The 13416-nt window shown below is 39.5% G+C and overlaps 1 protein-coding gene across 2 annotated transcripts in view; it reads left to right on the plus strand.

Moving 5' to 3' along the window:
• edar (ectodysplasin A receptor) overlaps positions 1 to 13416 on the plus strand; it is a 62467-nt gene that overhangs the window by 16207 nt on the left and 32844 nt on the right. Inside the window, exon 2 of one of the 2 annotated variants that reach the window (XM_051710672.1) lies at positions 8412 to 8486. The exons of the other annotated variant lie outside the window; for it this stretch is intronic. Within the exon in view, the coding sequence (XP_051566632.1) occupies positions 8436 to 8486 (51 nt within the window). The 5' untranslated portion in view covers positions 8412 to 8435. The remainder of the gene's footprint in view (positions 1 to 8411; positions 8487 to 13416) is intronic. 2 annotated transcript variants of the gene reach the window in all.

A 13416-nucleotide genomic window follows, 5' to 3' on the forward strand; every position in this document is an offset into this window, starting at 1 on the left:
TAATAATAAGGATAATGATACTCTGTGTATTTATCTTAGATTATGTGGTGGTTATAAGATTAATAACCTCGGGCTGTGAGTCTGCGGTCGTCTTTCAAACAGAGGCAAGCCCGGACGCGCCGTTGCAACGCTTGTGTTTGGAGTGGAGCTGCTCTTCAAACGTCGCGCGGTGCATTCCAGCCCGGGAGAGGCAGAATGCGGCGCGCAGAGAGAAAAGCACTCAATCTGGACTGCGATGAAAGTGTTTTGGCCGTGTGTGTTCATTTTGTCAGATAATGAGCGGTGGAGCTCAGTCATTTGGCAGTCAGTGCATTTCCTGCAAAAATAACTTTTCTCTCCCTTCATCCTTTCTGATGAAACAGCGCTGAGGGGTTTGAAATAGACAAACATTTTGGTTCTTTTCGTTTGTTTCATGTGGTTGTTTTTCATTTAGTTGTGCGCTTTGGAGAAAGGTGGCCCGCTAAGTGCCTGATTGGCTGGTATTGTTAGGTTGGTTTTGCACAGTGAGGCTCAGGCTTGTTTTTAATTAAAGGAATAGCTCACCCAAAAATGAAAATTCTGTCATCATTTACTCACTCTCATGCCATCCCAAATGTGTATGTCTTTCTTTCTTCTGCAGAACACAAATAAAGATTTTTAGAAGAATATTTTGGCTCTGTAGGTCCAGACAATGCAAGTGAATGGTGACCAGAACTTTGAAGCCCCAAAAATCACGTAAATCAGCATAAATGTAATCCATAAGACTCCAGTGGTTTAATCCATGTCTTCTGAAGTGATATGATAGGTGTGGGTGAGAAACAGATCAATATTAGTGCCTAACCCTAACCCATTCACTTGCATTGTATGGATCTACAGAGCTGAAATATTCTTCTAAAAATCTTCATTTGTGTTCTGGTGAAGAAAGAAAGTCATACACATCTGGGATGGCATGAGGGTGAGTAAATGATGAGAGAATTAAAATTTTTGGGTGAACTGTCCCTTTAATGCAACCTGGTTTTCTTCAAAAGTGGTGGGTAATTTTCAGATGTTAAAATACTTTCTTGTTTCACAGCTTAAATGCAGAGACAGTTATATAGTAAATAAGCCATTTGTTGGTTGATGATAGCTCAACAACAATTCTTGCTGAGTATGTTTTGTCTTGTTTTCCAATAAAAATGTCTAAACATTCTTAAAACAAGATACATTTACTTGAGAAGCAAAATAACCTAAGATATTTTGTCTTGTTTTCAGAGAAACCTAACAAAAAATTTTACGTTATGTTTATGCTTATAAATAAAAAACCTATTTGTGAATTGGGTAAACAAAAAAAACAAACAAAAAAAAACTCAATTCAAAGTGAAAACAAGGGTATTTATCTTAACCCATTGGCAAATAGTTTTTTCTTGTTTTAAACACAGTAAACCCCACCAAATTTTGTTCGATTTCTCTGAAAACAAGGTGTAACATCTCATGCCATTCTGCTTCTCAAGTCATTTTTCTTGTTTAAAGGACGTTTCAGTATTTTCACCAGAAAAAAAGGCAAAAATACTCAGTAAGAGAAGTGACTTAATCAGCCCATTTTAATCCTGATTTTGCAGCACTACAGTGAAAAAAGAAACTGTAACTGTGTCGATAAGCTCGGATTGGTACAGAATGGCACAGTTTTTCAACAAGGACTGTTCGGCAAATCGTGGTAAACTGCCTATTAGCTCAACAAATTCTAACAAAAAAAAAAAAAAAGTTTTCAGCTAACAACCCTGCATCAGTGTGGAGAGGCCTGAAAGACTTTACTAAATTCAAGACACCATCCCCCAATACTGTAGGGAACCAACAACTGGCTGACGACTTTAATATGTTTTACTGTAGATATGAAAGGCCCAATCTCACACCCCACACCCAATCTGACCCTCACTTCACACAAACATCAACACCTCCTGCAACCCCCCTCCTTCTACTCAACATGCACTTAAGATCTGTGAAGATGATGTGTGCCGGTTCTTCCAGAAACAGAAGACAAGAAAAGCACAGGGCCCAGACGGTGTTTCACCCACTTGTCTAAAATCCTGTCTTCACACAGATCTTCAATAGATCAATGGATCAGTGTGAAGTTCCCTGCTGCCTCAAATGCTCCACCATCATTCCTGTCCCAGTGAAACCCAAAATCACAGGACTTAATGACGACAGACCTGTCGCCCTGACATCTGTGGTCATAAAGTCATTTGAGAGACTGGTGTTAGCCCACCTGAGGGACATCACTGGACCCTTCCTAGATCCCCTGCAATTTGCTTATCGAGCAAACAGGTCTGTGGATGAAGCATTCAATGTGGGATTGCATCATATCCTGCAACATCTGGATAGACCAGGGACATATGCAAGAATCCTTTTTGTGGACTTCAGTTCAGCTTTCAACACCATCATCCCAGCTATACTCCAGAATAAATTACACCAACTCTCTGTTCCCACGTCTATCTGTCAGTGGATCACCAGCTTTTAGTGACACAGGGGAAATTCACTTCCAGCACCTGTACAATCAGCACTGGTGCCCCCCAGGGATGTGTGCTTTCCCACTACTCTTCTCCCTGTGCACAAATGACTACACCACCAAGGACCCCTCTGTCAAGCTCCTGAAGTTTACAGATGACACCACTGTCATCGGCCTCATCCGAGATGACGATGAGTCTGCATACAGAAGGGAGGTCGAACGGCTGGCTGTCTGGTGCAGTCAAAACAACCTTGAGCTGAACACGCTCAAAACAGTGGAGATGATTGTGGACTTTAGGAGGAACACCCCAACACTGACCCCCCCCTCACCATTCTAAACAGCACTGTTGCAGCAGTGGAGTCATTCATGTTCCTGGGCACTACCATCTCACAGGACCTGGAGTGGGAGACCCACATTGACTCCATTGTGAAAAAGGCCCAGCAGAGGTTGTACTTCCTTCGTCAGCTGAGGAAATTCAACCTGCCACAGGCGCTGCTGATACAGTTCTACTCAGCAGTCATTGAGTCTGTCCTCTGCACTTCAATAACTGTCTGGTTTGGTTCAGCTATGAAATCAGACATCAGAAGACTACAAAGAACAGTTCAGACTGCTGAGAGGATTATTGGTTGCCCCCTGCCCTCCCTTCAAGAACTATACACTTCCAGAATGAGGAAAAAGGCTGGAAAAAATCACTCTGGACCCCACTCACCCTGCCCACTACCTTTTTGAACTGTTGCCTTCTGGCCGACGCTTCAGAGCTCTGAGCACCAGAACTGTCAGGCACAGGAACAGTTTTTTCCCTCAGGCTATCCATCTCATGAACCATTAAAACTGCCCCATTGAGCAATAATTATGTGTAATAAACAGCTTAGTCTATTTATATTTATCCAACATACCCTACCTCTTCTGCCATTACATTCCCTTGCATCTGTATATAACAGATTTGTGTTTGTATATAGTACATATATATATATATATATATATATATATATATATAATATTGTCTTATTGTGCATTTCTATATATACTTATATTTTCTGTTCACTTTTTATTTTTATTCTATTTTTTATTATTATCTCGGTCTTGTTGTATTGTTTGTGCACTGCAAGCTTCTGTCACCATGACAAATTCCTTTTATGTGTAAGCATACTTGGCAATAAAGCTCATTCTGATTCTGACAAATGAATTTAGGGTGGAACTATCTGACCAGTGGCAGAGTGTACAGGTACATGCTTGGAAACAGCCATTACATTTGCATTTCCATTTGGTTACACAAGTGGTGCAGAAATGACACACATCAGATTTAAAGGGAAACTAAACTGTGACTTAAGAAGGTAAAAAATGTGCATCTTTCTGCCTTGAACACTTAATGTGTGATATATTATCAGTCTCCTAACAATGCCGTTTTTGTTATTTTTATTATTTTAAGAGACTAGCTCTGTTTAACTACACAAATCTGTTTACAGTTCCTATCAGCGTTTTTGAACTTGGAACTTGCGATTCTTGTTTACATGCATTTTTTTTTTAAGTGTATATTAAAAGCAACTGCTGTAATCCAAACATCACTTTCCCACATGGAGCGACGATAGGGGCCGTTTCGCTGAATTGTTTGGAACATAATGCCCTTCTCATATCAGTACACTGTCAGTGGTGTTGATGCGGGTGACATCTCTAGAGTTTAAATTACAGTGGCACCCCTATAAAACATGTTAAACTTCTTTGGTTCACCAAACATAAGACATTAGTGCAGTGAACGGATGGGTTTTATACATCAGAGCAGTGTTTCTCAATCAGAATGGTACACAATGTGCCTTTTGACACTCAATACTGCTCACCTCCATGTGGCAGGGACTGTTTATTTTTATTTTTTTAAGTGGAAATTGATTCAAAAGCATACAGTAAGTGCAACGCTGGAAAGATTGCACCACATCTTAACATTATCATGTCTTAGATACGGTCTCAACCATCATTTTTGCAGAACGAAGTTATGTGCTTAGGGCGGCAGTACAGCCACAAAATACATTTTCTTTTTTTTCTCTTTGCACCGTTATTACTCTATCTCCGACTGATTTTTGATAGAAAATGCACAGTCTGAAACAGCATTTAGCCATCATCAATTGTCCTGACCATAGTTACATTTACATTTATGTATTTGGCAGACACTTTTATCCAAAGCGACTTGCAGTGCCCTGATTACAGGGACAATCCCCCTGGAGCAACCTGGAGTTAAGTGCCTTACTCAAGGACACAATGGTGGTGGCTGTGGGGATTGAACCAACAACCTTCTGCTTATCAGTTCAGTGCTTTAGTCCACTACGCCACCACTTATTTGCTAAATAAGGATCACATTTGATCACCTCTGTTTAATCAAATGTATTTATGTAAATTGCTTAGTCATGTGGAGTGCTGTCATATCTACTGGTGTTACAAATGATCAACACAGTTGTTTCAAAAATGATGTCAGCTCACACACACATTTCAGGTAACAAAAGAGAAATCGATGATTGAAACCAAACTTGAATGTACTGAAATGTTCGCTTTTATTCACTATTCGTGAAGTGTTAAACGGGCGTGTCTCAGTTGTTCAGGGTCTGTAGGGCTTGTAAAAAAAATTGATAATGTGAAACTGAACTGGCAAATATCCTGAAAATATTTGGTTCTGTTATACAGCTGTGAGTTAGCCCTCTCAATCACGAACAGCATCAGCTCAGTTTGTTCTTCTTTTGCCAGTGATTATCTGCACAAATCCCTGGCTCCTGCACTATTGTAAAAATTGTGCAAATTCACAATTGCAGGACTAACTTTCCCCTCAATGAACATGATGTTACTGTATAATAGAGAAAAGGGAAGAATAGACATTTTCTGTTAAAAAAAAATTGCATTGAATTGTTGTGGCAGGGCGGAGGGTGGGGCCGGGTCGTGCTTCCACACACCCGGCCCCTAATTGGGCTGATGAAGCCTGAGAGGAATAAAGGCGACCGGAGACGGCAGTGCGACAGAGAGTGAGTTACGGGCAGCTGCCCGACATCTGTGTGTGTCTCTTTCTGTCGCACTGCCGCCTCCGGTCGCCTTTATTCCTCTCGGGCTTCATCAGCCTAATTAGGGGCCGGGTGTGTGGAAGCATGACCTGGCCCCGCCCTCCGCCCTGCCACAGTTGTATTCTAAAAATGACATATGGCCATTGATTTCAAATGTGGGTTGATATTGGCTTTAGCAAATATAAATATTTCTCCTCAGTTATGATCATTTGTAGACAAAAGCCTTAAAATGTTAAATTGATCATCATGCTTTTTGTTTGTTTGTTTGTTTGTTTTAAAGTAAATTTGATCAAAACCGATATTTTGTAAATGATTAAAAGAGAGAAATGTTTCACCACCTGTATATGACCAGCCAGACAAGAGAAACATTTTTTTTAAAGCTGCTTATGCTTTTTTCTCTGTTTGTTTATTGTAAATTGCTATTCCTTTCTTTCTTATATATATATATATATATATATAATTATTATTATTTATTTATTTAATTTTTAATGGCTGTTTTGGTACTTTTTTGCAAATTAAGTGCATGTGGAAATGTTGTAGCAATTATAGGCTAATGCTACTACTACTAATTATAATTCAATACTTGCAAAAGTGCTTGCCTATGCCACAATAAGAAGTAAATCTGGCCCGGAGTAAAATTTACCTCCCTAACCTAAAACTTTAACCTAAACCTAAAAGCAAATGTGACACTTTTGTCTCGCGTGTTAACTTGCGTGTTTGGCTGGACTTCTAAAATCTAAAGTCCAACTAAATAAAGCATAAGTGTGTAAATGTAGGTGAATCTGTAATACAAGCGTTAAAATGTATCGTTGTGTTAGAGTAAAAGTGTTTCGATGTCATAACATAGCAGTGTGTGAGTAATGGTGTGAAAAATGTGTTTTAAAGTCATAATCAGTCGTTGTACTCGTGACTTGGTGAAAGTGAATAAAACACACAGTTGTTGAAGCGCCTCTAGTGTTCATTTCACCAGGAAACTGCAGCGAAATGTAGAATATTGCACGTAAAACTACGTTTGCAAAAATGTAGTTATAGTAACATTCATTCTGGGAGACCAGGTTAGACAAATCTAATGATATATTCAGAAATTGTGACTAAGTAGTAAGCAAACTTAAGGCAATAAAAACTAGCCCAATTCTAAACTATAGTACTCTAGTGATTAGCACACGACAAATTATACCAGCAACATTAGCTCAATGAGTGCCGTGAGTTTAGGGGCAGGACAGTGTATTTTTCTAACCAATGGCAGATGTAGGGAGAGTTCGGGTAACCTGTTTAAACAGTAATTTCTTTTGGAATTCCGTTTGGTGACACTAGTGGTGCAGAAATGACACAATTCCGCTCTAATGTTGTGAAGCACAGTGATACTGGATTTAATTATAAAGTGGACCACACATTAAATCTGCAGTGGCCGAGTGCCAGTCACTTATTTCTGAAAATGGACTAGCAATAACACACTGATTATCTGATCACCCTCCAGTATTTATTTGTCTTCTGTTTGTGTCAAATTAACTTCACACAGAAGTGTTGTTTTAGTGCCCTGAAGGCAAATGTCAATCTCTGGCTCCATTAATCAGTGTTTTATGAGAGTTTCTCTTTGTAAACATCCATTAGACGGACATCTTTGACAGTTGCGACATAACTCACCGTCCCTTTGGTGTCACATGAGCACTTTATCCTCTTTCCTCCGAATTTGGAATGCCCAATTCCCACTACTTAGTAGGTCCTCGTGGTGGCGCGGTTACTCGCCTCAATCCGGGTGGTGGAGGACAAGTCTCAGTTGCCTCCGCTTCTGAGACCGTCAATCCGCGCATCTCATCACGTGACTCGTTGTTCATGACACCACGGAGACTCGCAGCATGTGGAGGCTCATGCTACACTCCACGATCCACAACTCACCACACGCCCCATTGAGAGCGAGAACCACTAATCGCGACCACGAGGAGGTTACCCCATGTGACTCTACCCTCCCTAGCAACCGGGCCAATTTGGTTGCTTAGGAGACCTGACTGGAGTCACTCAGCATGCCCTGGATTCAAACTCATGACTCCAGGGGTGATAGTCAGCGTCAATACTCGCCGAGTTACCCAGGCCCCCGCACTGCGTTTTTAAGACGCTATTTCCAAGTTACCTACTTTAACTTTTAAAAGCATATATCATAACACCTGGGTTCAGTTCTAGTCTGTCGCAGATAGCTGTTTTTGAACTCAAGAACACGTGCCGTGTGAACGGCCCCTAAGGCCACATCCATACTAATCTGTTATCGTTTGAAAACTCCATTTTCAGTTTTCTAAAATAGGTGGTGATGGAGAAAAGCTGTTCTAGTGTGGATGAGAGTCATAAATCTAGTGAAACAAAAACATGTTTGTGTGAATGTGGCCTATCGTGGATTTCTAAAAACACACGCTAGCTGTTTGGTCCTTTAATTTTGATATCGCATTGCGTTTTACTTTGAGCTGTAAAATGCAACTGCTGTGATTGAAGGAGTTGGTAATTAAGACATTATTTATGAGTGTTTGTTAAAACCCCCACAGGCATTAAAAGAACTTTTCCATGTCATCCATTCTTTTAAAATAGATCATTATTTTGATGAAACAAATATAGTAATATCTTCAGCACTGTTCTGCGAGCAAATTGCTTTGAGTGATGATTGTTTAATTAATGCTGAAATGAAGCACGCTGTTATTAAAGATCTCTGCAGCACATGTTGGTGTTAGTGATGTTTTATCACAATGTGATTTTTCACTTCTGTCACACTGCATTAAATCTATCAGCATCGCAGTATTTTATATAAATGTGGTTCTCAAAACATTCGATAAATCAAGCAGCGGTCCGATGATGTTTTTATTCTGTCCCGTCTCTTCCCACAATCCATCAGTTTTCACTCATGCGATCACGTGTTTCTCTGCTCGCAGACCTGCTGAGGTGAAGACACAAACATGAGCCAGAACGGAGGACGAACACAATCACGCGTCCTGTGTTTTCTGCTGGTAAGTCCTGCGCTGTTCACCTGCATCCTACTGACACCAAAACCAATGGAGAACATACAGCCGTAAGCAGCAATAAACAGGGCCTACATTTCCGAGGGAGAATTATTTGGAAATAAGAAATGCAATTCTGATTGCATTTACTGCCCCCAGCAGCCTGTTGACAAATTATGAGATCATTTCAAATGTCTATAGAGCAGATATAACAATTCAGAAATTAATGTTAAACCATTCTTGTTAAAGGTGTGTTTACACAGACTTTTCAAAGATGCTTTAGATGCACAAATGCAATCCAACAATTCAGTGATTCCCAACCGTGGGGGTATGAGAAAAGAACTGGATTTTGCTATGTTAAACCAAACAAAATCACATGTATGGCTTAATATAAATATAATAAAATTAGGGATGTGTTAAAATGTCGATTTTTCAATTAATCACAATCTTCTTTTGCACAGACATGAATGAAGCCAACCTTCATTCGATGCAAAGTTTGGCACCAAGATCTTTTCACTGTGTGTTGAGAGTAAAAGTTTGGTTTGATTTGTACCGTGTGTCCAAAGACGAGATCCACATGATCCATTTGTCATTGAATAATGTCTCTTTTAATATCTTTCTGTTCTTTACAGTCAGTTGTTTATCTAAAACAGAAAAGTTATGTTAATTCTCTTCACACACAGCACGAATGCACAAAAAGAAACTGCGCTCATCCTATCTTGTTAATATGCGCACACTGGCTGCAGGTAGTCTTAAAGAGACAGTACCGATTTAGCACATGTTCTCAATGTCTTTGTAAATACATGTAAAAAGTACAAATTATGCATGTAAACAATAAACATGTAATAAAACATATGTATGCAATATAATATTTGCTATTTCAAAACTTTGTACATTTTTAATTGTAATGTACAGCTAAAATATGACCAAAATGCTGAAAACTAATCATAAAATACAATTTATAAAATGAATATTTCGCAGTTTAGCAGTGGTAGCTCAGCGGTTATGGCTCTGGGTTACTGATCAGAAGGTCGGGGGTTCAAGCCCCATCACCGCCAAGATGCCACTGTTGGGCCCTTGAGCAAGGCCCTTGACCCTATCTGCTCCAGGGATGCTGTATCATGGCTGACCCTGCACTCTGACCCCAGCCTAGCTGGGATATGTGAAAAAGAAGAATTTCACTGTATATGTGCAAATGTATAATGTGTGATAAATAAAGAAAATTATAATTATTAATTATAGAAGCTTCCCTGGATAATTAACATCATTAACTGGTAGAGAATTTCTCTCATATGCATTATAACTGAAATATACCTGACATATAATTGATTATTATCATAAAATATAGTTAATTTCCAGTTGGATATGACGAAAGTCGTTACTTGCACGTCAGTAAGATTCATTCAGTAACTGATGTATTTATGTGTTTTTGAATCACTAAAAAGAACCGGCTCACAAGAGTCATTTGTTCAGGAATCAGAATACACAAGGAACCACTTTCTTGGTATTTACTCTCTGATAACATCATCCAATAACTGATGTTTGATCTGAATATAATGTGAGCCAGTTTTTGTACAATTTGACAAGGTTTGTAGGTGGAGTTGCAGAACAGTTAACAATATATTTTATGAATTCGTACTATGTGGAAATCTATACCGTATCATCTACTATATGGAAATTGAAAACACCTTGGAATGAGGAGTGAAAGCAGAACAGAATTATTTTTGTATAGATTAAAAAAAGCTAATGAATAGTCGGGATATGCAGCTTTCATTTTCCCCTGATTAAACTTGAATGACCCAAACCGTGACAACAGTCGATCTGATCATGGGAGATTTCGCCAGATGATGTTGAAGAGCGACTACAAAGGCGTCTTTGAGTGGAGCGAGCCGTGCTAATCTTTGAATCTGTCTCATCCGCTCTCGCCCACCTTCATTCATGTTTGCAACACAAAATCTATCTGGCAGCGCTCCTGGAACGTAATTTCTCAACACAGTCTCTTAATGATAGGCTTTTAATTCCCTTTCCAAAAGCCAGGAGATGTTGAAATGACGTTTGGTGCTACTGAGACGCACTGAGGAGGAGATGTCTGTAATCCCACTTATTACGGCAAAATCAACAGTTATTTTTCAATTGAGCCTTTGTTAAAAAAGAAAACTACTGCCACTTTGTACAATATCTTACGACTTCACCATCTTATTTTGAGACCGTGTTGTTTCAACCAACAGTCAGATTGCACACAGAATTATGGTATATTCCCCGTTCTTTTATCGATGTGAAAACTGTCGTATGTGTTTTGTAAGTATATGAAATGACAAGACAGTCTTGAAAATGCATTCATTTTTTTGCATTCATTTGCCTATTTTTTTTTGTCCTGCACCTGTACCCAACTTGGGTTTTAGCTGTGCACACCTATTTGTTATGTTTTATACTCCCAATTCTTGCATCTTTAGAACTGTTTCTTGTTTTGAGCATAAATATAACCAAAACTTAGTGAAAAACAAGAAAAAGGTATTTGCAGTAAGGAAAGAAACTTGGAGATATATTCTCTGAAAATAAGTCTTAATATCTTACACAACTTTGCTTCTAGAGCAGGGGTGGATTATGACTAGCAAGGGCCCCTCGGTCCAATTATCTTTGATTTAAGTCTCTTTTAATACCTGTTCTGTTATTTACAGTCTGATTAATTCAAACACATAGCACGGATGTGGTAAATGAACCGCTCAACCGAAACACGTTCGCTGAACATCCACTGTTCTTAAAGAGACAGTACCATTTTAACGTTTGTTATACATGGGGGCGAGTTCGAATTCAGGGCGTGCTGAGTGACTCCAGCCAGGTCTCCTAAGCAACCAAATTGGCCCGGTTGCTAGGGAGGGTAGAGTCACATGGGGTAACCTCCTCGTGGTCGTGATTAGTGGTTCTCGCTCTCAATGGGGCGTGTGGTAAGTTGTGTGTGGATCGTGGAGAGTAGCATGAGCCTCCACATGCTGTGAGTCTCCGTGGTGTCATGCACAACGAGTCACGTGATGAGATGCGCCGATTGACGTTCTCAGAAGTGGAGGCAACTGAGACTTGTCCTCCGCCACCTGGATTGAGGTGAGTAACTGCGCCACCACGAGGACCTACTGAGTAGTGGGAATTGGGCATTCCAACTTGGGGATAAAAAAAATTAAATAAAAAAAAACATTTGTTATACATAATGTAAACTCAGTGTAAATACTACAAAGTATGCATACAAAATGCATATATTTAAAGGGGCCATAATAAATTATTTAATATTTTATCTTCATCAAATACTTTAAATATTGATGAATATAACAAATACGGTAGGCTCCTACAGTATCTATGCAAGGGTTTGGTGAAATTCGGCAAAGAGTTCAGGCAGTTTTGGCTCGCGCTGTCTTTTCTAACTCAACTGAATGATGGGGTGTGTTCCATTCAGAAGTGATCATCCCTACACCCTATTTCCTTCAAAGACTTTACCCTCCATTGGGAGAGCTTTGAAGGGCTGAAAGGTGTGGGGCTCAAAAATAGTGTTAATTTGGTAATTTGGGGGGAAATTCTGTTTGGAACAACCCTGCAGCTTGGCTACCATTATTATTCTTCCATTGAAAAGCCCTACTAAGGCATCATTTAAGCCTTTTCTAAGTGACCAAAAATCCCCTAGACTACATAACACTGACAGAATATTTAAATGATCTAAGAGTCTGTTTTTCAAAACTTACAAGCCCTTTAATCTGCTTTAAGATGCTATCTTTCTTACTGTTAAACCTGTAAAACATTTCTAAATTCAAGCATTTAAAACTATTTTAAACTTTCAGACAAGGTTTTGTCAGACCAACATTATAGTTTGTCTCAACAAACTTTATGTATCCAGTTTATCAATTCTTTTGAACAACACAAAGTAAAATATCAGTATTTTCTTTTCCCCAACCACCTATAAGCCAAGTTATTTTTTGTAATGTAGGGCAAACATGCAGTTATTGCTATGAATAGTATAATAAAAGTTTGTGTTCGCCAGCCGTTTTATACAATGAATAAAGCTTAACATATGAAATAATAGTCAGAAAATTCTATTTTTTAAAACCTGTTTAAACCTATTTTTGTATCAAATAAATTTTAAGCACTAATTCAATAAATACTCATTTTGAAATATCAGTAAGAAGATAAACATTATTGTGTTTTTTTTTTTTTTTTTTTGGATTTTTCCCCTTTTTCTCCCAATTTGGAATGCCCAATTCCCGATGCGCTCTAAGTCCCCGCGGTCGCATAGTGATTCGCCTCAGTCCGGGTGGCGGAGGACGAATCTCAGTTGCCTCTGCGTCTGAGACAGTCAACCCACGCATCTTATCACGTGGCTTGTTGAACGCGTTGCCATGGAGACATAGCGCGTGTGGAGGCTTCACGCCATCCACCACGGCAACCACGCTCAATTCACCACGCACCCCACCGAGAACAAACCACATTATAGCGACCACGAGGAGGTTACCCCATGTGACTCTACCCTCCCTAGCAACCGGACCAATTTGGTTGCTTAGGAGACCTGGCTGGAGTCACTCAGCACGCCCTGGGATTCGAACTAGCGAACTAGCGAACTCCAGGGGTGGTAGCCAGCGTATTTTACCACTGAGCTACCCAGGCCCCCAGATAAACATTATTGTTAATTTTACTATCAAAATCAGCAAAGATTTCACATCAAGATGAGTGCATCAAAATATGAAGGTAGCTATTTTGGAAATTATTTTACAAGGTCTTCTACTTCCAGAAGAGCATGGAAGCTTTCACCAGGTGGCATTATATGATTAAAGAGTGGCTCAAAAAATGTAATTAGAAACAGGGTCCTATAAGAGGACTGGGGGCCCTCATAGTCACAGGGCCCTGTTGAGGGGGCCTTGTATAAGCTGTGGGGCCCACATATTTAAGCATATACAAACAT

This window comes from Myxocyprinus asiaticus, chromosome 11, assembly GCF_019703515.2.
Source record: "Myxocyprinus asiaticus isolate MX2 ecotype Aquarium Trade chromosome 11, UBuf_Myxa_2, whole genome shotgun sequence".
NCBI classification, from domain to species: Eukaryota; Metazoa; Chordata; class Actinopteri; order Cypriniformes; family Catostomidae; genus Myxocyprinus; species Myxocyprinus asiaticus.